The sequence below is a fragment of the Branchiostoma lanceolatum genome, chromosome 8 (assembly GCF_035083965.1).
Source record: "Branchiostoma lanceolatum isolate klBraLanc5 chromosome 8, klBraLanc5.hap2, whole genome shotgun sequence".
In the NCBI taxonomy this organism is placed as follows: Eukaryota; Metazoa; Chordata; class Leptocardii; order Amphioxiformes; family Branchiostomatidae; genus Branchiostoma; species Branchiostoma lanceolatum.
The window spans coordinates 9,580,654-9,608,365 of NC_089729.1; the positions used below are offsets into that span (position 1 = coordinate 9,580,654).

The 27,712-nt window shown below is 40.7% G+C and overlaps 1 protein-coding gene across 2 annotated transcripts; it reads left to right on the forward strand.

Annotated features, from left to right (window-relative positions):
* Positions 1–27,587, forward strand: LOC136440859 (E3 ubiquitin-protein ligase SMURF2-like). Of its 2 annotated transcripts, none has more exons than XM_066437004.1 (19): positions 1–153; positions 11,561–11,599; positions 12,392–12,500; positions 12,765–12,898; positions 14,359–14,424; positions 14,862–14,940; positions 16,801–16,884; positions 17,587–17,858; positions 18,227–18,311; positions 19,649–19,807; positions 20,374–20,602; positions 21,236–21,339; positions 21,543–21,657; positions 22,045–22,223; positions 22,890–23,027; positions 23,293–23,413; positions 23,859–24,060; positions 24,694–24,778; positions 25,333–27,587. In XM_066437004.1, the coding sequence occupies exons 1-19, from the start codon at positions 21–23 to the stop codon at positions 25,430–25,432; spliced, it is 2,433 nt and encodes an 810-aa protein (XP_066293101.1). In that variant the 5' UTR covers positions 1–20; the 3' UTR covers positions 25,433–27,587. The 2 variants fall into 2 exon arrangements, with proteins under 2 accessions (XP_066293101.1, XP_066293100.1); XM_066437003.1 differs by lacking the exon at positions 14,862–14,940 and adding an exon at positions 15,012–15,117.
* The last annotated feature ends 125 nt before the right edge of the window (positions 27,588–27,712 follow it).

Below are 27,712 nucleotides of genomic sequence, written 5' to 3' on the forward strand. Positions count from 1 at the left end.
CACATCCGGGCACTGCGCCCATGACGTCAGGCTGCCAGATCCGCCATTGTGTCGGCGGTGGGCCCGAAGCTCGGAGAGAGAACGACGGCTCACATTTGGCCATGTCTCGGCCGGGAGGACCGCGGAACGGAGCGATGAAAATACGTCTGACAGGTAGGGTGGTTTCTTGTCTATATGTATACCGAAAATGACGGTCGTAAACGGTGTTTCTGACGAGATACGGACAGTTTTCTGCGGGTGGCCTCGTTGGAAATATTGACTCGACCGCCGAGCAATCTGTTGTGCATATTTATGTGGTGTGTAGGCCAGGACTGGAGGGGCTAAAGATCCTGCATTTCTGTGGTCGGTCCGTCATGTCTCCTGTCCGTGTTCTGAAGACGAGGAAGGGAGTGTCCACCGTTGACTGTAGCGTGTCTACCATGGACAGGAATGTGTGGGGAAAATGAATTCCTCAGGTTTGGGGGTCAAAGGTTTTCAGCATTTTAACCCTTGTCCTGCTGGACTTTTTTTACCCTATAGTAGTCCCTGTGCTGGGCTTTTTTGACCCTATTTAAAGGAGGGGTACTGCTTTAACTTTGCTATTTTTTTAATACTTTTCCCACAAATAACTCTATAAAGTTATATATCAATACAAAGCTAAGAGTCTCTACTTTTCAGAAATATATTGCAAATTTTGCCTGCACCTACCTGTATTGATTGATAATGGCAATAAATCAATAAAAACCCCTTTTTTCAAAAATCTGTTGTATTGAAGTATCTGAACCATATAAAAAGTACCAATATCAAAGCTGCAGCATTCCTGACACATCCTGACAACATCAGAGCTATATCTATGATGAAGAAGTTCACCCAGGTATGTCAGCAGGTAGGTTTATGACCATACAATGTCCACGGTGCTGAACTGGCTTTTCTGTAGAAAAGCTGAGCCATTTAGAATTAGTATACTTCTTTCTTTACCTCTATTACAATCACTTTCCTACACATCAGCTGAAAGCTTACAACAGGTATTATCTTTGGAATTCCAAACAAAGTAATATCATTGAATACAAAGGTAATAAAGATACAAAAGGCAATAAAATGTACATTATTCCACAAAGTTTCCATATACTGCTGCATAGCACCAACACAGAGGTCTCTACCAAGACTACAATGTTGCTGACCAGTCTTGGCAACATCAGAATGATACATGTGAAGAACTAAAATGCACAGGTATTGTAACAGGTGAGTACATGTATATGGTTGTAGACTGCCCTTGGTGCTGAACTCACTTTTGAGCAAAATCTACACTCTCATACAGAACAGTACACTTCATGCTGTAGCCATAGAACAATTGACATTCTAGCTTTCTATACATGAGTGGAAAGATTATAGTCTAACCTTTCTTGCCATATCAACATACAGTTGTTACAATCTATACTAAAGGCTATATTATAATAAAGACATAAAAAGCAATAAAAAGTACATTATTCCACTATGCTTTCATATGCCTTTGTATAGCATCAACACACAGGTTTCTACGAAGACTACAACGTTTCTGACCAGTTTTGACAACATCAGAATAATATATCGTATTATATGTAAAGAAATACGAATTGCAGATATTATAACAGGTGAGTATATGGCTATCAAAGTCTGAGACTGGTCAGCCCAACAATAGAAATCATGCACCACTTCCCCGCCAGCGACCACGTCCACTACCTCCTCGGGCACGTCCACGCCGTCCACGGTAAGTGCCCCGAGCTTTTCCACGGCTAAAAGTAGCGTCAGCGCCGCTTTCAAGTTCATCAGCAACGTGTAAGGGTCCCTCTCCGCTTGCCCCGACATGTCTTCGAGGCCGATGTTGTGACTCCCCGTCTTCGCCAGAACTGTCACTGATTTCAGCGGAATTTTCACTTGTTAAAGGATATTCCACCCCTGAATCGTTCGTGAAAATGTCCTCTAGAACGTCTTCGGCCGTGTACCGATCCATTTTGGCGTTTAAACACCGAAATTGCCGCCAGAAATACGGAAAATATCGCCCCGAAAACATTCCAGCAGACGACACGGCATCATGGCCGCCTCATTAACATATGGCCTCATTAACATATCACGCATGCGTCCTGGGACGCATTGCGCAACAATAATTTTGACCCTTGACCCCGACGATGAGGCAACACTATGTTACTTCCGGGTTTCGGGGGTTACGCGGGAGTGAGACGCGTTCGTGCCGGAAATACCCCCAGCGCCTATTTATAGGCGGTCCGCAGGACCCGCACATTAGGCGTAGCGCCTATATATAGGCGGTCCGCAGGACAAGGGTTAACCTGCAAATGAAAACAAAGCAGCTGTTGTAGGGGGGGTGGGGGGTGCTTCAATGCAGCAATTGTATTGATTTGATATTTTGATGCAAATCATACTGATTTCATTTGGCATACCTCACCTACCGTAATCAAAATTAAGACAATAATGCGGCATTATCAAAACTTAATAACAAAACTCATAAAGTCTTCAATATTTGACGACATGACATCCAGGTATGCAAGCCTGACATACCTGTAACCCTAACAATGTGAAACCTGACGTTGGATACATACATAGGCCAGCATTAAGACTTCTGACTCCAAACTCAACCGCAAGTCAAAACGATTGGAAGCGAGAGCTCGCCATGTCTCAGATGCATCCGTCACCCAGAGTTAACATCATTATAGTTATGGTACAGCAGGCCCTACTTGGTAGCATAGGGAGAAGGCCAGGACCAAGTGTGGCAGGGACAGAAATACCCATAGTCAAGTGCTTAGAAACATTTTTATTTCCACAAGCTGAGGAAGTAACTAAATACATCTAGTCAATGGTCAATCTAGCGTTCCAACTGACAGGTATGTAGATTGTACGTTACATCTTAATATATACACCAAACATGGATGTTAACAGTCCAAATTTTTCATAAAAAGCCATGGGCTCTTCATCAAAGCTTTAGGAAAGTCTGTGTTCTTCCATGCTGGAATGAAAACAAACTGCTAATGCTGACTGGGACACGAGCCATGTTTACTGACAAGATTCCTTGCTCTTTTTACACCGATGTTGCAAATAGGACCTTTTCGGGGGCCAATGTGTGTGTGTGTTGTTTCTTGTGTTTTTTCAGTGTCTGCTGCGAGTGTGGTCCCTCTCTGTTTGTCTGGCCATTTTACAAGCTCTCTGCAGACCAGGTTGACTCACCACATGTTTCATCCACAGATGTAATTACAACTAAAGCCACCCCTACTGGGTGATAAGAGGCAGGAGACCAACATAATTGGTGTAATTGAGAGAAGGGGCGACTAGAAATTATCCTGGAAAATTTGGGATTCTAGAAGTGTATTGAGTCACTTCTAGTGGTAGGAAAGTGTATTAAAAAACAATGGATTGTGCTTGTATTGACAAATGATGGAGCAACAGGACTGAGGCCTCAGTATAAGGGCAAGGACAAGCGTAGATGGTCTGGATGTTGCTCATGCATAGGCTGGAAGAGTAGTGCTTTTGAACTTTAGCATACTGCCATTTCAATGTATCACTATCAGTATCAGTCCCAGGTTTGCCTAGGAAAATTACAATATTCTGGTTATGTCAGCCAACATTTAGTGATGGAAGTGAAGTAATGGTGTCTGTTAAGACAGATGATCCCTATAATCCTTTCTAGACTGGCTGGAGATTAGGGACAGCATGTCAGGATGCTTATTTAAACCTCCTTGCTTAGACCGAGTGGTTCAACAATGCACACACAGTACACACAGGTCATGAGGGTGGATTTGTGGTGAGTTTGAAGACATCTGAATCTGAGACTATGTGCAGATATGATAAGGACTGCTCTTGGGTTAGACCATATTTCACTTATATTGTGTTGACTTGTACATGAGACAGATAAATCAAATCTTACAGAACAAAAATTGTAATATCCTTTGAGTGATTTTGATAGAATCATGTAATCTTATAAGTTATAAAAAAATTAGGTGAAAAAAATATTATTGACATTTTAGATGTGTGGACTTGTGCTATGATTAATCTTACAAGAGAGTCCATTTTTTCTGCATTGTCATTGTTTAATGACATGGAGTGATTGCTATAAATGTTGGGGTCATAGTTGTCAAATGATGCTATGAAAAATTGATGTTGGATATGTGCATTGTTGAGCGAAACAATGATTAACTAACAACTATAGATTAGTACAATGGATATCGAGATACCTCAACAGAAAAACGCTTTCATATAAACTTGTTAAACCCCAGAGAGTGATATGGCAGGTTGGACGGTAGCACAATGACATGTGTATTTAGGATTATGTTATTTGTTTAAGATTGCTTTAACAATATTAAGTTTGAGAGATCTGGTTCCCATAGTAAATCAGTCAAATGGTCTTGGTTGTGCTGTTGTTGGAGTAGTGATCTCTGATTGGTGACAGCATGCACTGATGCAGTGTCTGGTACCTTTTCTGAGACAGGGAGAGGCCACCTCAAGTGGTAGTCAAACAGTTTAGCTGTGGTATGGTCAAAACAAGTACTCTGAGTTTGTAGTAAACACTTGGCTACTTCAAGTTCTTGTTGAACTGGCTGGACATATGGGGGATGGCTGTGGTCAATTTTGAAAAAGTGTTCAAAGCAAACAGGTGTGTGGGGAATCAAACCGTTCAAATGATTTTCATGAGCCAGGATGTAACTGTGAAATTGGGGTTGGTCGGTTCAGCAATTTTGTAGTAAGTTGTCAGTGGTTACCCAGTTTTGATCTTGGATACATTCGAGCATGTCTGATCTTTGCCCAGCTATCTGGCCGTTCTGTAACAATGTGGCCATTATGCAAAAATGTTATCTTGTCTTTCTTCTCTTCTTATCAGTGTTTGCATCTGCTAGAATATCCTTTGATTTGGGTTCATTCCTGTGTGAAAACAAGGTATATCTCATGACAAGTAATTTGGGAATGCAGGTCCCTGCCTAAATAATGCCTTGTGGAATGCCTGAGTAATTCCTGCAGTTCAGCCTGATTATGAGTAACATCCAAAGAGCGCTTCTTCAATTTCTGATCTGCTAAAATTGAAAAGTAATTTTAGTAAAGGGTCATCCTGACATGTTCACCTATTCTCCCTTGGGACGTTTGGGTTGACCAGTGCTCTCTAACCTCATACTCATAGACAAGTCTGCAGGACCTACACTGACCATCTCTGTGCCATGGGATTTACTCCCAGGGCTGATGTGCAGGTTTATCATTGTCAGACTGCAGTAGTTTTGTTATCTGGTAATGGTACCCAGCAAGTCAAGTCCCCATTAGAAAGTGTGCTCATACAGTTATCTTCCAGCGGTTGCTGGGCATGAGCTGTACATGATGAGGCTCCGTAGCACCAGAATTGACAGGACGGCTGCTAATCTGAGAAGGAAGCTGGGCTTCTCCCGCTGGCTTACACTGAAAGGATGAGATAGGCAGGGTATGGGAAATAGTCTGGACAAGTCTAGATCATGATAGCTGTGGAAAAGAATTGTATGGTAGATCGTGATTGTTTCTTTGCAGCCAACCGACGGCTAGATAAGAAAATAGTCTGGCTGTTGCCGCTTCCTGTTGCCCCTGATGTCAAGAGCTCTTGAAATTGTGAAGTTTTGTTGTCATGCAAAATCAAAAGATCAGTTGTCAATACTTGTCACAATGTTAATTTTTGGCTTATAACTTGCCATCAGTGGTTACAGAAATGATTTTCAATAACTTTGTATATTGTATAAAGTTATTGAAAATCATTCCTGTATATTTTGTTTAATACTCTTCAGTCACCTTGGTTTTTGTACATGGTTATGTAAAATTAAGGGCAACTGACTGAGAGGTACCATGGCATGTAGAAGTGACCACAGACAGACATCTTTGCAATTCTTCCTCACTACCTGGAATTCTAGGCATGGGTGTGCGGGAGGGCCTGCAAGCCTAGATACTAGCCAGCACTAACCCAGAGCTAAGTGGGACACAGGGTGTGGAGAGAAAGGCCTGTATAACTGTGTGGCGTGAGTCATGGCATGGGAGACTAAACCTGTGTGATGAAGAGCAGGATAAATACCTGACAGCTTCTGTATACAGTGTGGAGGAAGTCTGGGAAATTAGAGTCTGGTCATGTGCTCTTGTTAGTTTGGGTGAAGGGTGTAGAGGTGCTACTTCAGAAGGCAGACCCTAAGTTTGTTCTTCTGACTTCAGAGACCCAGATTCTCTGAAATGTAGGGGCAGATTAAAGAAAGTTGTTAACATTGTTTTGTTAGATTTTAGTAAAGCTGTCTGTCTAAACTAACTAAAGTTGTTTTATTCTTTTGTCATCCTCAATTGAGGCGATGTACAATGCTTTTTCAGGGAGGTAGTGCAGTGCAGCATTGCTACGGCTTGCGTTTTCAGCCAAGTATATCAGGTCATCCCTACTCTTCTTGATAAGTGTGTTGGGTTCTTTTACGTCCAGAGGTTTGATGCTTGAGGCTTATGCCGGAAGCACCATCAAGATGTTATGGTGACAGTATCAGCTATTGATGTACTTATGTCATATTGTCTTGAGTTAGAAATTATCTGTGTCGCGTTGATATGATCTGACTTGCAATTCCTCTTTTTGCTTTTGTGTGAATTTGAAATGTTCCTTGAAAAACTGGTTGGCAAAAATAGTATGGACTGTCCCTTTGGGCACTGTAAGTATGCTCGCCTGAAGGGTTAAAGGAAAGGGAACAGGATGCACAGTGGAGAAGGTTTCTTCCAGAGTTTGACAGGGAAGGAAAGGCATCTGTGTGAAATTTCCATGGAGGAAGCATTTCTCCTGCCAAGTTTTTTTGTTCATTACATATTTGCTGGTACACCAAGTTTGGCTATGTCTGACTCTGAGGCAGCTGTCTACAGTCTAGTATTCTAGTCTGTGCTGGAGGAATAGAGCATTACTGTTTGTCATTTTTCCCTGGACAAAACTGATGTCTACCGAAGGAGACAGGACCTATTTCTCAGAACTGGTTCAAGGAAGCAGATGTTATCCTTGGCTTATGGACTCATTTTTACATTTGTTTTGTTGAAATGTCAGTTGACAAAAATAGCTCAATCAGATCTGTATCATGTGAGAGACAGCATTGTTCCTTGGAGATCAACTTCCTTGCTTCAATGCTTCATAGAGAAGTGTGCGTTTTCCATGCATTGATTTGGTAGATAGCTTCTCTATTTGCATATGATATTACGAGAAAATCTTGATACCAGTTATATATGTACAGAACCCTTAAATTGTGATTTAAGACAAAGTGGTACATATATAAAGAGACTGTCCATCGTGTTTTGTGTGGTTGACTTATAAAGTTAAGCTGCTGCTTGTTCTGGCTACAGTACAGTTCTGCCTATCTGAAACAGCTTGTCTTGTTCAAGTTCTATTTTGTTGGGTGCACTGTTTGTTGTTGTAGCTTAGAACTTCAGAAGGAGAATTTAAATCTGTATTGAGAGAGACAGTGAGTGAAATATGCGGCATGGGATAGCTGTATGTACATATCTGATGAAATGAAAAAAAGTGCTGTAGGTGACAACGTGGCCATTCTTAAGATAGATATGGTTATCTGTATGTTCTTAGGTTTTACCTGAAATGTTACCTGTTGTATGCGAAAACTGTTACAGTACCTCGAAGTGCATGCCAGGCATGGTTGGAGACTGTATCATTTCTCTATGGTTGTTCCAAGAATAACGTGGCAGGAGTGAGTGGTACTTTGAAAATCCCCATCCTGCCGGAAGTTTCTTTTTGAAGCATGGGTATTTGAATAATGGGAATACCTCGGTCCCACCCTTATATTTCTCAAAATACCAGGGATCTCCCTAAAGAATGGTACAGTGGCACTCCTCCATCCTGTTCTAATACCAGCTCCATCCTGTTGATTTTCAAAGTTAAGGCATTTTTTCCAATTTTTACCCAGCAAAGCCTGTAATTCTGCTCAAAACTAGAAATTTCAGGTGTAAAGCTGAAGTTGCAGAAAATAACTTCCATTATGTCTGAAAAAGGCAAAAGGCAACATCTACTCTCCTTTTGAGAGTGTGCGCCCCCTCCAGACCTCCCCCCTCGCGACAGGTATCCTGTGCCCGGCACCCTCCCCCCATCCTGCTATATATTTCTGGGGAGATCCCTGAAATACAGTAGTCTTTACTGTTGCTGGCTTATTCTTCATTTACATGAAACTGAAAGAGCTCCCTAGCAACATTTAGAAACAGGATTTACCTAACCCAGAGTCTGTATCAATACAAACTTAATTTTTCACAGCTTAAAGTAGCAAAATAGACCATCCAGCAATGTGCAGGGAAGGCTGTAGATTCTGTTCGGTTATGTTAAAGTGGTGAAGTTTATTCCAAACTTGTACATTCTCTCGAATTCATTTTGGTTAGGGCTGTATGAACCTTCAAAGTCTTTGTTTATCCCCTTGCAGACAGCCAGCCCCAGTATACATGGGAACATTGCCAACATCCTGTCATGGTCACAGGACCAAGATCTTATCTTCTTATAGATTTCCTTCTGTGCAAATTGTATGCTTTAAATTTCAAATCAGAGGTGACTTACTGTGGTAAGGTTCGGGGCAAGTGTCCTAGAAACGGTAAAAGCTTCTAGCATTCAAAGAGAAAGAGATATTTTACATGATAAGAGCTGACGTTGCACTAGTTGAAGGACAGAGTGAAGAGTGAGGAAATGTATATGTATGAAGTTGAAGTAATTTGGCCTAGTTGGGCATTGGTTGATGATGTGTGGTTCCAGGCTAAGTCTGATTGTGGTCTGTAGTAAGTGACCCATGTCTGTGTTTTAACAGTTGGTACCCTAAAACACATGTACCACCTGTGCCAGCCAGGGGTCTGAACTTGTAGGGGTGTGTCTGTACTGGGGTACAGCTGAGGACAGGGTCGTAATAATGTTCTATGGCTGATGGTAGAGAACAAAAGTGTTGTGGAACTGACGGAGAGGTGCGTGTGCAAAACGTTGCACGGCTGAGTGTGTGCCTCAGAGCAGACGTCAAGTGTGGCCAGGAATGCGGGGGTAAATAAGAATGTTTTCAGAGTGGAGCATGAATGGAAATGACTCCCACCTCCACCACCAAGGAAAGGGTTAGGTTGATACTGGGGCAAAACCGATTCAGCATGCTAGACTAGTAGTTAACCTGGCTTCACCGATTTTGGGAAACATTTAGTCATGCGGTAAAGCATGTGAGTGTCTTTGCAGAATCAAAGAAGCACAGACAATGACCCTTTTATTTTCTATTGTACTTTGTGACTTTGACCTTGATGAAGTCTATCTTTAACTTTCTACTTCTCGCTCACAGATATGTCAGATGGCTGAAGCTCTAGTACAAATGTATAGTCATACTTTTTGATAGGAAGACTTATGTTTTACTAATCTTCTTGCATTCTGATTAGCAAAGCTGTTACTTCTGTTATTGATGGGAAGTCCCTCCCTTTGCTGCTGCATTACTGAAAGTTAGATCACCATTTATACGGTATCACAGACAGGAAGAAACACATGGTGCACAGAAGTCCAGCAAAAATTATCCAGTAATGATCTGTTTTCTCTGTCCTCCCCCCTTCCTCTCCAAGTTCCTGCTGCATATTGATCCAAGGTGTACCTTGACCCAGGGTTGACTTGTGTAGGCTGCAGGGTGGGGTCCTGGGAGACATGCTTGGCTGGTCCCTACATGGACATGTGAATGGTTCCTATCACAGCTGCCTATAATGCCTCATTAGGACAAGCATCTGTGGTCTGGGGCACAGTCTCAAGGTCTCCTGAGCAGACCTTCCCTTCCAGAGGTTCAGTGTAGAAGATTTAGTGTTGTATGTCTTTGAGAAGTTCTTTGACAAGTTCTTAAAGGAACAGAAAACCCTGTTCTTTCATATACTGCAATTTAAGAAGCTTCCTAATTTGGGATTTCTCTAAGATAGCAAAAATACCAGATAAGACAATGCCCCTGGCAATAGACAGACAGGAAATGTCTACTTAATTGAATAAAGGAAAATAAATTTCCCCAACTTCAATCATATACATTTCCATTTGGGTCCTTACACAGCTTGAAAGGTGTAATGCTGTAGACTTATAAGACAGGTCCATTGATTTTTGTTCAGAAAAGTTAGTTTCAAAGCTTTCGGAGTCACAGTATACAGTACAAAAGATGCCTGCATACAGCACAGGTGAGCGATGGGGATGTGTATTGGGAACTGCAAACTCATCAAGTACTTCATTTGTTATGTATATCAATGGGCTGTCCTCTTGAAGTAGCCTGTCTGGAGTAGCCTGGATAGGTGACGCTGTGTTTGTCTAGCCTTTGTTTCACTTGAAAATGCAGCTGAGGGCCTGTCTGGATTTACTTTTATCTTGCTAATTCTCTACAATACAAAAGAAAGATGACAACACCTGTATATACCATTGGTTTTCCTTCCACAGCTTACATCTATGTATGTATGTGAATTGTTGCACCAAAGTGGAAGGAACAGGGAACCTATATAAAGTACACTGCCTTTGTCTAGTATGTTTTGGATGGAAAAGGTTTGGCACTTTAAGGATGTTGTTTGCCATCGGATTTACCTGTCTGTCTGTGTGACTGCTGATCAAATTTACGAAACAAAGGGGCTTTATCCCCCCCCCCACCTCCTAAAGAGCTGTCATACCACATTCGTCTGGTTCTGATTTATTTTGGATTTTTGGTTATCAGCTTAGTTATGCTTTCTATGATTCTCAGATTCATATTTATATGTATTCCTTAGTTATGTTCATATAATAGTAAATACCTAGGGACCCGAAACAGTGCTACAGATAACAAATGAATAAAAATGAGACGTTGTTGACACTGTGTATGTTACAATACTGCACAGTTGGCAGATTTTAAACAAAATTGCATTCACAGAGTCTTCTCTAGCTTGAATATTAGTGACCTTGGTATATCTTCTGTCCTGACTTGTTAAAGAGCTGTCACATAATTTGATTTCTCTATAAATCATTCCAAAAGCGAGACAGAACTACCCATACATGACTATATTGTAACCCATATACTGGTATCAATAATATTTTGTAGTTAGAATTGTAGGATAGATTAGCCTTGTACTTGTATTGTTGATTTAATGCCATACATTGTACCATGTACGATTGTTGAGCAATGAAGTTCATTCATTCATTTGAACTTGTTATTACCTACCAGGGTATCTCTATTAAAACTTGTCTCCAGAGCTAAAGATTCCATTTCCTATTATTTCCTTCGGACTAGACAACGGGTCTGGTGCAAGGACATGACGAATGTGTCCCTTTCTTCTTACTGAAGATAGCACAGTGTGACAGTCTAGCTACCTGTGCTGAAACCTTTGTGCTTGCATTCTGCATGCTTGTAATGATCGCTGTTTGCTGAATGTCTAATCGTGATTGATGGAACATTAATTGAACGTCGCTGTGTCTGAACTGTAATGTCAGCCCTCTGGAGACAAGCTTCACAGGCTGTCTGGTGTTGAACATTGGAAACATTATCAAACACAGTATCGTTTCCTTCAATTCCTTGTTATTATCAAATGATACTGATAGTGTTATCTAACCATGTTTGTTTTTTCTGTTCTTTTGCAGTACTATGTGCCAGAAATGTGTCCAAAAAAGACTTCTTCAGTAAGTATGAATGTTTGATATCTTCACTGCTTCATCGATTTCATGTATGTGATCAAAAACTTGTGAGGAGACAGTTGTCTGCTTGTAACAAAGCCCCTTAATTGATGTATTACAACAACAGTGTAAAACATGTTCTTTACATTTCCGACAGACAAGTTGAAAAGTAAGAATAAAACAAACATCATTACCTGTACTCATGAAGTACTGATTAATTAGCACCTGTGTAGAAAGCAGCATTGGAAACTGTCATCCAGGGACAGCTAGAATTTACATGTAGCAGAAAGCTAATACTAAAAGTAATAGTGTCTCCATTGAAAGAAAGAACTATTGTGAGAAGACATCGCCACTCATCATCAATGATTGATTGATCATGAGGCCATTTGTCTTTGGACAAAACCTGCCGTTGTAGATGGGTTGAATTACGAATTCGGAGTGATATTCCCAGGCATATTAAATGGCACATCTATTCTTTCCTTGCTGGGAACGTTGCGGTCATCACTTCGAAAGAGCTTTCTTGAATAAAAGAGTGCTTGGAAGCGGAGTATTGTTATACAGGAAGATAGTGATTGAATAGAAAAGGTTATCACTTCTATTAAGGACATGGACTGAAAACTTTTCTTGAATAAAAGTGTGCATGGTAGTGGATTATTGTTATACAGGCAGATAGTGTCATTATGCCATTCTTTCTTGTTTCAATATCTTCTTAAGTCTAACTCTTTAATTCAGTTAGTATTAGTGATGTCCTTGTAATCTATAAAGTCTTAGTACTGAACTTCATGTGTATTGTTGCAGGATTACCAGACCCCTTTGCCAAGATCAGTGTGGATGGGTCGGGCCAGTGCCACTCCACAGACACATGTAAGAACACACTGGACCCCAAGTGGAATCAACACTATGACTTGTAAGTGCAGCAGCATTGTTTTTTGTCATACTCTATTTCATGTTTCTATCACTACTGGAAGGGACTGTAGTTTGATTATCATTGTTTACTCATTACCCGACCACCCTGCACATGAACCTTAGCCTTTTTTTGGGGGGTCAATCACTAGCAAGGGACAAGGCCGCTGGTGAGAGAGAATCTCTATCCAACCTTTTCAGGTCCGTAACCAAAAACACAACATTGATTTTACTATGCCTTATCTTTCAACTGTTTGTCTCTCCTCAGGTTCATTGGCAAGAATGACTCCATTACGATCAGCATCTGGAACCATAAGAAGGTGCACAAGAAGCAGGGTGCTGGCTTCCTGGGGTGTGTCCGCATCATGGCTAATGCTATCGCTAGGTTAAAGGACACAGGGTGTAAGTACTGTTATACCATCGTACAGAATCATAGGCATATCCTTGCAATAGATTCACTGAAAAGCAGATTGCTTCTTTGACAATACTTGGCAATACTGGAAACATTAAAAAAGCTCAAAATTGTGGAACACTTTTTCTAAAAGACATTGTTTGATGGTAGTTTTGCACTTGGTCAATATATAGATTATTTTGGATTTGTAGATATTACCAAAATGTAAGTTGATCAACCCTAAACATATATAAGATCCTTTCCTATATTATCCAGGAAAAAACAGACATTAAAGCATTGTAACCATCTGGAATGACATATAAGAGTTTTGCTTTACCCAGGTGTCATACCATCAGCCGGTGCCATTTTCTGTCTACCAAGTCAAGGTCAAACTATCCATCCCAATTGTTTATGTCAGTTGGGAACCTCAGAAAATCAATGAACATGATGCTCTGGGGTTTGGCTCAGTGTACACTTGTAATATCTGCATGTTGAATGTACAAGACTACATCTATTTGCACAGGAAGAAAAGGCTGCATTGGTTTAAGTTGTCATGTGACAACTGGCCAGTGTTCCAGATTAAAGGTCCTGTGCTTAAATCATGTCAGTTTTGCTGTGTGAAAGTGGGCAAAGAAAAGTTTACCTTCAGAAGTGTGAATCTTTTGGCATGTGGCAGCAATTTTTGTCTCAACTTTCTCTCGTCAGGGACTTTATATTTGGCTGTATCTTGAACAGAAACTTTACAAATATCAACATACAAGCCTTTTCCACACATAAACTATGGGAGGCTGAAATGAAAGATAACTTCAAAAAGTAACCCGGAATGTTCTCTTTTTTAAGTCTGTTCCAACATAAACACAGAAATGTCCTTGGTCACATGTACCACAGGGACAAAGATGCTAAAGGTTAAGAGAAACATGGCTGAATCCCATTGTGAGTTGAAGCACACAATTTCCTAAGGAACAAGGGTGATTTCCAGTCTCCAGTTGGGGACTGCAGACTGGACAAATGAAATAATCCACACCCCGTGCCCCCAGTGGGGTACAATTATAAGTTGATAATATGATCAGAAAGCATGACAGATGGCTACAAAGTGCTGATGTTGCCCCAGGCAAAATGTGTCTGTTGGGGAAGCCACCTGGTGCAGGGTAACCGGAGAGTCCCAGGTTACAGCATCGGACATCCAGGTTAACATTAGTAAACCTCAGAGGGCCTCAACATGCTGAATTATGGCATTCATTCCAATTAAACTTATCCTTAGTCCTTTCAGTAACCATTCAAAAACTTCTCTTTCGAATGATTCTCGCCGGTTTTTAAAATACCAAGTGCAATTTGAAAACTTTTCATGACTTATGAGTTGGACTGAGCTTTAAAGACCTGAATGTATAAAGTGTTATTTTCAGCAACTTTGTGCAACTTGAAATTCTGGATGGAGGAAAATGTTCTGAACCTTTTTTCTCTCTCTCCACAGATCAGAGATTAGACTTATGTAAAAAGAATCCTGACGATAACGACAATATCAGGGGCCAAGTAGTAGGTGAGTCAATTGTTTCTCAAAGAAGACCTGGAGAAACTGATAAGTAATAAGCTCATGGTAAAATCTATTGCATTTCTGACAGTAGTTTTCCAGTGTGTTGATTTTTTTTATAGATAAGTAGTTCCTTTTTTGTTAGGAAATTGACTTTCCCGTATTGACTTGGATCTTAAGTTTAGATAGTATATTTGGGTCGACAATAAAGCTTAATACTTGTAATATATTGGTAGATTATTTTACGATCATTGTTACTAATACATTGTCGCATTTATTATGCCTCCAGGAATGCGGAAGCCACAGTTTTGATTCGCAGTGTGTGTATTTTTTGTACAAGTGCTAAGAGAGGATGTGTGTAAGTGCTACAGCACTTCTGTCCCTCTAAGTTTGATCCACATGTGCCCTCAGAGTTTTGACCCTATGAAATGTGTTGCCATCCACAGTGAGTATAATGGCCCGAGATGGCTCTGGGTTGGGGGACAGAAGTGCAGTAGTGGACCACACAGGGATGCTTTCCACTAGGTCGGTATTCAAAGTCCTAGAAACGGTTAAAAACACATGCACAACTAGCGGTACTTTTTTCACTGCTCCAGTGAGTCTAATGTCGCGAGACAGAGGGATAGGGGATAGAAGTGCGGTTGTTGACCACAGAGGGATCCCTACAGCCGTGTGTTTAGATGCCAACGAGCTTCCAGAGGGGTAAGTTGTGCTATCATGTGGTTGTACTCATATGAAGCTGTCCAGTATTACACATCCCTTGTCCGAGCACTATTGTTGCTGGTTGTGCCATTGGACTGTGTATGAGTACTGTGAGCTGTTGTGTTCTGTCAGATGATAACAACATCAAAATCTGGTACATGAATCTCTGACACTTTCATGAAATAAGCTTTGCAGGAAGTTTTGAGTCTTTCGATAATTGATAAGCACAGACTGTAACTTTCTGAAATCTTCGCTTTGGTGTATAATGTTCATCATTTCCATTTTACTTCTACAAATCAAGCTGTGTTTTCTATCAAAATCTGACTTTCAAATTTTTCAAAGACATCCTTGGTGTACCTAGAATCTAGCCCTTTAAGTTAGTGGTCAACATAAAATGACTGAGAAAATAAAAGAGTAAGCGTGCCAGATTTGTATTGTAGTAATTATCAAAGAAACAGCTTTCATTGGTCTGGGTTGACTTGATTCCCTTGAGTCATTAGTCGTTTTTTACATGATAAGATTGGTAAATTTGATAGGGAGAAGTTGAATCAGAGACGAAATGCTTTATTTTGGGACAGTCACTTCCCCTGGGTATGTGTGGTGATGTAATAATGGTGTGTAATGGGGCTAGAGGCAGTAAAATTACCTATTAAACACTGCGAACATATGTACTACACACATAAGTGATTATTGGCCAATTTTTGGAAGTACCCAAATGTACCATTCAATGTGTTTTTCAATACAAAGACTTCAATTGGATGAAAACTTATGGACATAATTCACATTCAAATGCCATCCCCCTCCAAGCTCAAAGGGAAAGAAAGTTATTTTTAGGTCTGTTAGATTTATCAGGAGTCATACAGCATAAAGCCCTCACTTGTGATGTCACAAATGTCAACGTGATTATCTGTTTTGGCCAAAATACAATATAGAAATTTTGTACACAATTGTAATAGGTTTGAAGTAAGGAAATACATGGTTTAGCATTAGTCCAAACCCTATGATAAAAGTCTGTAGTGGTGCAAGAAGGTTTCACAGAAGCTGATTGAAACGTCCATTTTTGGTGGATTTTTCTGTTATAGATTAGGAGTTACCAGGTAGTGTTTAGCATTTTATGTAACATGGGATTTAAAAGGTCTACTAACATTAGTAACAGGATGCAGCTGGCACTAAAGAGAGTTATTCATTTAGATGACGTAACCTGTGGGACATGACAACAGGACCATTGAACATGATGAAGTGAGAATGTTCTATGATAGTCTAGAAAATAACTGAAATACTACAACTTACAAGACCTGGTGATTTCTCACCAAAAGATATTTCAATGTTTTTCCCTTTAATCAAAGACTAGAAATTCCCTTTGAGGGCACTTGTCTATTGTTTTGAGCACGGCGCTCTAAGTTACCCAAATGCCCGTTGTTTTTTCAGCCACAGACCTGTTTTCCATGACGTTGTAGAGAAGATGACATGTTGGTTTGTGTGTTGTAGAGAAGATGACATGTTGATTTGTGTGTTGTAGAAAAGATGACATGTTGGTTTGTGTGTTGTAGAAAAGATGACATGTTGGTTTGTGTGTTGTAGAGAAGATGACATGTTGGTTTGTGTGTTGTAGAAAAGATGACATGTTGGTTTGTGTGTTGTAGAGAAGATGACATGTTGGTTTGTGTGTTGTATCCCCTCTAGCTGGGAAGAGAGAAGAACATCGTCAGGACGGGTCCAATACCTTAACCACATCACCAGATCTGTACAGTGGGACAGACCACAGAGGTCAGCACATCAGACATTTTGTTTTTGTTTATTTCGCATAACTGGTAAACCTCCTTTTGGCACAACACACCAGTTTTGTATAGTGACTACAAGCTGTGTAAGACCAGACAGTAAAAACATCTTATTATTACCTGGATGTCTAACCTTCATCAACGTACCAGACAGTAAGGTTTGATCCAGTTATACTGGGAAGGACCCCTACTCTTTTTGATGAGAACTGTGAGATCTTTAACATGCTCAAGGTTTGGCTCTCCTCAAATTCTGGGCCTCCAGCTTCATGTCCCATCCAAGGGGTATGCCTAACTGAAGCTAGGTACTTCTTGTGTTTCGTGTCGAGATAGTGAAGTGACTTTCCAAAGGGCACAACATTTGGGCCTGCTAGGGATTCAAACCCAGAACCTTTATATTCTAAGTCAACCTTAATCACAAGACCACCTTTCCACAGGTATAGCTAACATTTGATTTTTGGAATATTTTGTTTGCAACCTTGTAATCACTTTGAGTCCTTTGTGATATAAATGTGATTACTTATCAGCCACTGGGGGGAAATGCTTTTTACTAAAATTGTACATTCCTAACAATTTACAATTCTTTTGGGGTTACCATTTCATATAACCCTTTAAATGAAAGCTAAAACACATTGTTGAGACTGATGATTGATATGCAAGTGAAGTGATAACTGTGTGTTGTGTTATTCTACAGACCAGCCATAGAATATACCCCCAGTAGTAGAGATAGAGACAGGGAAAATGAGGAAAGACAGGCAAGACGGGCAAGCCAACTTCTAGAGCTGCAACAACAACAACAATTGCAACAACAGCTTGCACAACAGCAACAACAGCAACAACAACAGGCTGCTGCTCAGGGAGACTCCTCTAGGAACAACGGGGTATCGAGACGGAGATCGTCGCAAAGACATCGGAACTACATCAACAGATCAGAGCTGCACCGACTAGAGCTTCCTGAGGGATATGGTGAGATCCATTGCTGTGAAACAGCATTATTGCTTATGGTTATGCAATGAAGTTTCTGTGGAGGCTGTAACTTGTGGCAATGTTGTTTTTGTCTCCATCTCATTAAGGAATGTTTTAGTGATGCAATGGCTTTTTATGAAAGTTTTTGTCTTTTATAGTTACCACTAACTACTTGAAGAAACATAATGCTTCACCTCAATTGACGATGCCTGCTTTGCCTTACCTAGATTTATAGTGTTGCTAGTGTTCTCTTCAGTGTTGCTAGTGTTTTCTTCAGGATTTGTGTGAAAACAAAGTTAGGTAAGGTAGACTAGGTAAAGTTGACCCACATCTTGGCTGACCTGTGTGCTTTTCCCTTTTGTTCACAGAACAAAGAACGACCCAGCAGGGCCAGGTATACTTCCTGCACACACAGACAGGTGTCAGCACCTGGCATGACCCCAGGGTACCCAGGTAAGCCTCCGTCTAGTCTCAGATGTAAGATTGGTTATCATAGGGCTTGATGTCTCATGTGTAGGACAGTCTATGATTTGATTGGATCGTTATGATATAACCGGCAGACTTCACAGACTGAATATTGTTGTTATTTACAAAGGCTGGCTCCATAACATGTTATCATGGGGCTTGATGTCTCAGGTGTAGGACAGCTCATCATTGGGCTTGATATGGCCAACCTTAATCTCAACCACAGCTTCCTGCTGCATAATTGATATAATTAGGCTTGATGACACAATTATGTTAAGATACAGCATATTAAAGCTTGTGAGGAAATACTGCATGTTTGATTAACTGAGTGTTCTAATATGCTTTAAGTTGCCTAATCGAATGAGTGTGGAAATTCTACAGTTGTTACCACTCACATCACAGTATTTTTCTTGTTTACATTTCATAATCAGAGGAATCATGCCGAAAATGGCAGGCTTCTAGAATGAGAGTAGCATATATAAGAGTTGTAGATTGTTAGGCTATCGTCTCACATCTTTTGAAATTACAATGTCCTAAAATGTGCAGTCTGTAGGGCTTCCTCCTGGTTTCCAGGAACACTTTGGCCTCCAGGAAAGTGTAATAGTGGGAAAGTTGGGGGGCAAGAGGTGGCAGGATGCTTTTAGTGTGAAGGAAACCGGCAGATCTCTGCCATTAACATGCCATGCTCTGTGGAACAATGTGCTGATAGCTGTAACAGAGCCTAGCACTGACTGACAGGATGTAACCTGTAATATAACGTCATGACTGTTCATCGGTGATTCCAGTGGCTATGTCTCAGTGTTCTGTGTACTGTAGATTCATGTATGTTTGTGAGACCTAAGTTCCGCAGTAGGAAGGGCTAGAAGGTTTTGCGGCGTTAGCGGTTGAAACAATACTGTAATACGGTAGTAATACAATGGAAACACATTTTCGTGGAGTCATGATTTCGCAGTCTAGAAAATAAAACCACAAACATCTCAAGGTTTACAGTTGTTTGTCCTGTTCGCTAGTGCATGCTGTCTGAAGTGCCTACTGCCTGATTAGGTGCTGGAGGCAAGCTATGACCTAAAGCAACCCTGTCTGGAGAAGATATGGGCCTGGCTTATCAGATAGCTTTAACATTCAGCACTTAAACTTATAGTTATATACCTTCTCTCTACTGGAGTAGCCTTTTGGCACCAAATTTGCATTGGTTACGGGATAAGGCAGTAGGGAGAAGGTTAATATCAGTGCACTACTACTGATGCCGTGCTTGAAGGTGTAGGAAAAGTGCTACATACTGTACTACATCATGTTATAACGACACACGTTTTCTCCTTTTACAGAGACCTGGGGGACATCAGTGAAGAAGACCTGGGACAGCTGCCTCCTGGTTGGGAGATCCGACACACGGCCACAGGGAGGGTTTACTTCGTAGACCACAACAACAGAACGACTCAGTTCACAGATCCTAGACTGTCTTCTAATCTACATAATATTCTCAAGTGAGTACGTGATGACATGTTGTGGTGTAGGGCTGCCACCTAGTGATCAATCACCAAACTGCATCATATTCTTATGGTACTGGACTAGGACTGCCTCACATGATACTGGCTTCGGTTCAACATATGTGTTGTCTAACAGCATCTACCTTAATAAGATATTTAACCCATCAGTATAAAGTTTCCATTCTCTATCTCCAAAAATGGCCTCAGCAATAATTGTTGTACTGCAAGTTGCTTCAGAGTTTACAGAAGTAGATGAGTTAGCTTTATGAACTAAATAATGTCTAAATCTGTCAAACATAGCTACCTGCAGGCACAGCTCATGCTTGGTGAAACTAGTGTTAGTTCAGGAAAAGGCTTGGTCCACTGGTGGTCGTTCTATTTTTTTTTACTGCTGAAAGGTTGCAGATGAAGCTGAGACTGAAAGTAGGAGATTTTATTGCCCCTTGAAATGAAGTACACCTTGGCCATGCTGACTGTAAGATCACTGGAAGAAAAGCAGACAACATGGCACATTACACTCTGGTGGATCTTAATAAACTCAAACCGTACTTCTCCCTCCCCAGTAAGCACCAGCAGAGACAACAGACCACCCCTCCAGCCCCTCCCCTCCCCCTCCCCCAGCAGCCTCCTCCCCCCCTACACAGCTGTGACCTGCACATTCTGGAGCAGCAGCCCCCCAAGTACAAGAGGGACCTTCACCAGAAACTGAAGAACCTGCGCGCAGAACTGTCCCAGCTGCAGCCACAGGCGGGACACTGCAGGATCGAGGTGTCCAGGGAGGAGATCTTTGAGGTCAGATGGTTTTACTGTGAACTATCTATTTTTATGGGGACTTTTTTTTACAGCAGGAGGGGAAATGGAGTAGCCTGAGTTAGTTCCAGGCTTTCCCTCAACTAGGTAAGTGGAGAGAAAGCCTGGAACTACTAGTATCCAGGATGACACTCAGGCTAGGAATGGAGGTTTGCAGTGTGTTTTTAAGTTTGTGGTTGATACAACTCTGTAGTACAATAGTAGTATGCACTTTTGCGTTGTCATCAATTTGTCATCAATTTGTCATCAATTTCATGGTCACAGTGATAGACGTGCAAATGAAACCACCGCAAATGTTTAAAGATTTACACACATGAAGCATAAAGGACATAAAGGACTCCTAAATATCCTCAGCTTTACCTTTTCATGATCAAATCATGCACAGATGCTTTTGTGTCAGAGCACATCTATGATTGGGATTTTTACCTGCTGCTTTCGTAGTGTAGTTAGTGCACTGTTACCAATTTTATGTGTGGGGTCACCCATTGCAAGTAAAATTAAATGTAGAATTAAAGAAAGGGTGCAATTTAGCTTGTTTGGCGGCCATTGAGGTTGCATTGTGTTTCAGATCACTTTCAAGATCAACCATCAACATTATTGTTTCTTCCCCCATAGGAGTCTTACAGGCAGGTTATGAAGATGAGACCCAAGGACCTCAGGAAGAGACTGATGGTCAAGTTCAAGGGAGAGGAAGGGTTGGATTACGGAGGGGTTGCAAGGTATGTCTATTTACCCTACAGGGCTAATCTGCAATGGCATGGATATTGTGAAAGTTCTATCAGTCCAAATAGTAAAGAAAAAAACAAACAGCATTCATCCTCTGGTCTGGTCTTTTTGAGACCACAATTGCTGAGAGAAATGTGGTTCTGTGGTTTTGCCTGTGTTTTCTTAAGTGTTTCACATTTTGTTGTATCTTTCCCAGAGAGTGGTTGTACTTGCTGTCGCACGAGATGCTGAACCCGTACTACGGCCTGTTCCAGTACTCCCGGGAGTCAGACTACACACTACAGATCAACCCTGACTCAGGAGTCAACCCTGTAAGTTTAGATGTCATTCCAACACCCGGCACAATCAAGTCAGATGATATAAACTGCTAACTTTGATCTGGGTTCAAACAAAAAAAAATTGAAAAGATGGATCGGAAGCTGGTTTAAAGATAGACAAAGAGTTCTGTATAGGTCCTTACACCAAGTTGTTTGATATTAGAAAAAAATATCTCATAGAAATAGCTGAAGCTCAACATTTCAGGCTATGGATGGGATGCATTTTACTTAGATTTAGGTATTAAAATCTAGCTTGGACCATAAAGGGTGTTGTTAGTCTCCTGTAATGGTACAGTCTCTTCCAGTATTTGTAGATCCACCGTGAACATTTCTGCATTTACGATGCTATTGATTGACCTCACCCTGTTTATTTCCTTACAGGAGCATCTGTCCTACTTCCACTTTGTTGGGCGGATTATCGGAATGGCCATCTTCCATGGACATTACATTGATGGGGGCTTCACTCTCCCTCTCTACAAGCAGCTACTCGGAAAGCCAATCTCACTGGATGATATGGAGTCGGTGGACCCAGATCTACACAGAAGTCTCATTTGGATTCTGTAAGTGTTAAAAGCTCTGAAAATTTGTTTTCATCACCTAATTTCTTTGGCACATTATCTTTGAATTTGCGGTGGAAACAATAGTAGCATCACAAAGGAAATTTTAATGCATGTTCCTTGGCTTGATGAGTTCATGATATATTGATAGAGAGGTCACCACAAAAACTATGACCTAGAAATGCAGAAAATACTTCAAGATACTTACAGTATCCTGTAGCTCTGGTGCAGTTTACTACTGCAGCTTTAGTCTTATCTTTCCTCACTTGATGTTAATGTTGCCAGAGTGAGTCTGTGGTACTCTTGACCTGTTTTGTCTTATTTTGTATGAATAATTACATAAATCGTCAAGTTGTGTTTATTGTGTCTGGACCCTACTGATAGTTTATTTGAAGTAGTGGGCTGAGACACTTTTTTCCAGAAGTTGTCAATAGGAAGCACCACAGCTTTATTTTTCTAAGGCTATTTTGTTTTGGTAAGTAACTGGGGGTCGACCGACAAGTGTTTTAAAAAAAAGCAGGCACATTGTTCCTGTTACTGGTGGAATGGCTGAAGAAATAGAGAAAATGTAACTCAGAAGTTCAACACTTGTAAAAACATAGTTCCTTAAGTGGAACCGGGCAAGAATAAAATTGTTCTCACCTTGTGTTTGTCCATGCGTTGTTACAGAGAAAACGATATAACAGACATCCTGGACAACTCCTTCTGTGTGGAGCAGGACTCATTTGGTGCTCTCCAGACCCACGAACTCAAACCCAATGGCTCAGACATCCCTGTCACTGAAGACAACAAGAAAGAATATGTCAAGTAGGTTCTAACCTTGCCTTGAACTTGGAATGTAAAAATGAACAGCCCTTTGCAAAAAATGTACAGCACTGTGCAATATCCATGTAATTTTTGAAAATAAAAGCAGTTTATAGGATATTTCTCAAATAATAACAAACTTATAGGATATCTCTCAATGAAAAGTTAGTTTAGTGAGCTTTTGTTGCAGCCTAGCTGCAGTTCAGTTGTAAGCTGACAGGTGGCACTGTTGGTCCAGCCGTATTGACAATGTCCCTTGCCCTGCCAGGTTGTATGTTCAGTGGAGGTTCCTACATGGAATCGAGGCTCAGTTCCTGTCCCTGCAGAAGGGCCTACAGGAGATCATCCCCCCACATCTGCTCAGACCTTTTGATGAGAAAGAGTTGGAGGTAAAAACTGATGTTTCTCTCCTCCTTTCTCCTAATTGTTTACCATATCCATGGTTTGATCCATGCAAAATTTGTATGATTTTAGGTGTTACTGTCCATTCTAATAGTTGAAAGAGCTAAGTTGAATGTTTATTGAAAGTTTATGTTTGTTTCATAATGAAGAATTGAATTGAAAGAGCTGCCAGATAAGGTCTTTGCAAGCTATAGCAGAGGCCCAAGAATGGGAAAGTTTGAGGAAAAGAACATATAGTTACAAACTAACAGTTAGCACAAGCATTGGAGTTAAGTTTACCTGCAAAAGTTATCACAACTAACAGATTACGTAAAAAAATAATTGGTATTGGTTATTGACAATCATGCAAACATTGCTTTTGGAAATTAAAGTGAATTTTCATGACTTCTAGATGTATGAAACTAAAGGGACCTTTCTGTGTATTGCTTTCAGCTGATGGTGACAGGCTTAGGTAAGATCGACATTGCTGACTGGAAGGCCCACACCAGGTTAAAGCACTGCACGCCGGACTCCACTGTTGTCAAGTGGTTCTGGCGAGCCGTGGAGTCCTTCGACGACGAGAGAAGAGCGCGCCTACTCCAGTTTGTCACGGGTTCATCCCGGGTCCCTCTGCAAGGATTCAAGGCTCTACAAGGTGAGGAAGTTTCTCACTCCTTTTTTCCTTTTATACCACATTGGAAATGATTACAGTCAAACATATGTCTAAGAATACCACTCAGGGTACCACTGTTGTCGCATGCAGTCTGGATTGGGGGTGGCTGCAGTCGCGATACGCAAATGGTCGTCTTGGACAAATTGCTTAATGCTTGTGTCTATGGGGGAAAATCGGAACCAACTGAAAGCAGTCGTCTTTAGCCGATGGTCGTCTTATGGACGTGGTCGTTAGACCATGTTGGACTGTATTTAGCTTTTAGCAGGAGAGACTAAGGAGCTTGAGTAAGGCAGTGACAGCTATTCTGCCATTGCAAATAAAGCATTGCAGTGTGGTGTGTAGAAGTGCTGACTGTGGCTTTTGCAAACAGTGTAGTAAAGAAGTCCATAATGATAGCTTTGGCATACAAAACATTGAAAAGGCTAGTTGTAGTAACTAAACAGCTGCAACATGAAAGAACAAAGCAGTCCACAATTGTGTTGTCCCAAGCACATTGTAACATTTTTAGATGAGAGTTCAGAGTTGTGCACATCTTGCTGTATAGATTTTAAGGATCCAGTATTGTTCCTGTGTATGTAGGACATCCTCTGACCCATGTTGCATTGTTTCTCCCAGGTTCCACTGGGGCGGCAGGCCCGAGGCTCTTCACTATTCACCAGATTGATGCCAGCACTGATAACCTACCCAAGGCTCACACATGGTAAGACTAAGTCAAACACTCGATTCTAACTGCCATCTCAGAAGACATCTTTGGCTTGCGCACTGTTTCAAGAATTTTTTGTCTGCCCTACCAAAAATGCGTAGCTATTGAGTGTTCTAATCGATCATTTCATACATACATCAGCCTAAACTTAAGAATGTTGAAGACTTACCTTTGTCAAAATACAAGAATCAGGGAAGGTCTACTGCAAATCTGGAAATGTTCATGGTGACCACTTCACTGAGAAATCATGACACCAGAAATATGCCATTGTATTATTACTGTACTTCAACCAGAAACTTGATAAAACACTGAAAACTTCCTTTCCCCTCCTACTGCAAAATTAAGTTTCCACAAAAATGATTGACTTTACATCACCAAGTTTTGTACACATGATGATTGTATATCCATAGGACAGCTTACAATGTTAACAGTCACTAGTTGTACCAGTACTTTCTGCACAAAATGAACAATTAAGTTTTAGTTAGAAAACAAGTTTTATGCACATGCTTTGTGACCTGCTCATTGCGTGACATCTTTCTGCCCCCTTCCAGCTTCAACCGGATTGACATCCCTCCATATGAGAACTACGAGAAACTCTCAGAAAAACTAACCTGTGCTGTGGAAGAGACATGTGGATTTGCTGTGGAGTGATGGAAAACCTGCAAGTCAACATGTTTTTACCCTGCCCTCCCCTTTCACGAATGGTCTGTTCCAAGAGGAAGAGTATCTGACTGTTGTATTCAATTATAGAATGTTCCATTTGTGCAGGGGGTGGGACTGTGCATATAAAAGCAAGAATTGAAATGGTTACACAGATGCTGTATTGTGTATATGTGCATAACAGAAGAAAAGAGAGATCATCCAACTTTATGGACATTTCATAACAATTTTGTACAAATTTTGAGCTTCCTTAATTTATTTGAAAGTCTGCGACACTGCTATGTGAATTGGTTGTGCCTTAGTTAGCCACGCTTTTAGCATGACACAACGCAGTGCACTTATTGAACCGATAAACTGTGTTCTTTTCTAGCCCTCTCCTTGAAATTTCATCAAGATTGTAAATAATTCTGTTTGTCACACCAGCCTTAGTTGTAAAGTCCCTTTGCTCTTCACACCCTTTTCACTATCTGTATAAAAATAACTGTTTTTAAAGGAGATTTTGTCCAAAATGTACCAAAATAGTTTTTAATGTCAAATGAAGGTGTAGTGTCCCTTTATTCTTCACCACCCCAACTCCCCCCACCCCCCTCTCCTTCCTGCCAACTTTGCACAGAATAGGTTATGCAGTAGTTCCTGGCTGGTGTTCCAAACAGAGCGTAGTTCGGTAGTTTTATGTAGATAGAACTTGGAGGAGGCTTGTTAGCATGTCTACTGGTGTCAAACTTTGTAAATCACAACCGTTATTTAAAGATCCCCTTAACAGTAAAATGTAGTATTGAACTGTGGCTTGTGATTGTCGGTTGGCTGTTCCTTTATGCTGATAAACACAGAAACCACCCTGTTGTGATAGTGGTATAGTCTATGTCAAAGGAATATACAGGTTCATCAGGCATTTGTCTATCATTTGGATTGTACCATTTTGGTAGGCATGGGTGGATTAGACTTTTCAAATATCATGAGGTGAACTGCTTAAAAAAGCTGTGTGTTTTCAACCTGCACCTTCTTAAATATTAATATATATATATAGCTCAACAGGTATTTTAGTAATTCCAGAAAATGCAGTGAGCTTGCCAGGAAAGCACAGAACAAGAAGAGGAAATTTATATTTTATGACCTCATTTTTCATACCGGTAAAACACTTTGTCTATTGCAGATGAACAGGTACATTTTCTAATGGTTTCCACAGTAATGCTGTAACTTGGTTTCATTTGATGGGGCTACATTCTGGCAACTCTGATGTGATAGGTCTTTACTTTAGTGAAACATGTTTCTAAATATGAATGTGAGCTGATGTGTATCCAGTTTTATGTTTGGAAAGGTAGATTTTGTGATTCCGACCAAAACTGCCAAATTTGCAAAAATAGAACACTTGCCAATTTCTCATACATGTCATCATTGTCCAACACTAAATCCAGTTGTTTATGTGTGTGTTCAGCTTACTCTTGCTCATAACAAATACTCTCATGCCATGTGTCAGTCGAAAGGTGTTTTAAGTGAAAATGCACCCTTTGACCTGCTTTTTTTGTGTATACCAGTTACATAGACCTAGAGCTGCAAGCATAGTGGCACATAGACAGCTCCTTGCAGATAACCATGGAACTGCAGTTGAAATTCTTTACAATATTTACTGCCATTGCTTGGTTAGACATTGGAAGTTATAGGGGCCCCAATTTAATTGTAATGGCTGCTGAAACTATAGTGAGAAGTTAAACTCTAGTTTGGAAATGAGTATCCCTAGAACTGCCCATAAATGTGCTACTTTTGTCGTCTTTTGGACCTGTACATAAGTGCCAATGTCTGCTGTCTGCAGTGCCACCCTCCCCAGTTAGTTAGTCTATATGATGCCAGTATTGTGGAAATGTCCCTCATGTTCTCACCTCACACAGCATGAAGTGGTGAATGTGTAGGCATGTGTATAGGTACCAGCCTCTCTGTACAAGTACGCAACCACATATTTAGTAGATATGATAATATTGTGTAAATTATTTCATAATTCACAGTAATTTATGTGTATATCTCTCCACTGAACATGTACAATTTGGTCCAGCTGCAGAACCGAAGGTGACACTTATGTTGTCATGTAATATGACCCACAATTGTGTACAGACAAAATAAAACCCAACTTTGGTTTCATTTTTTACCTCAATTTTCATGTCTATTGTCTTCTTTGAATAGTTTTTAATGTATACAATGTCAATGTGCATTCTCAATGCACAACATAACAGTTACTCAAGGAACTGGATAGGTTTTTGTGAAAAAATTATCCCGCCA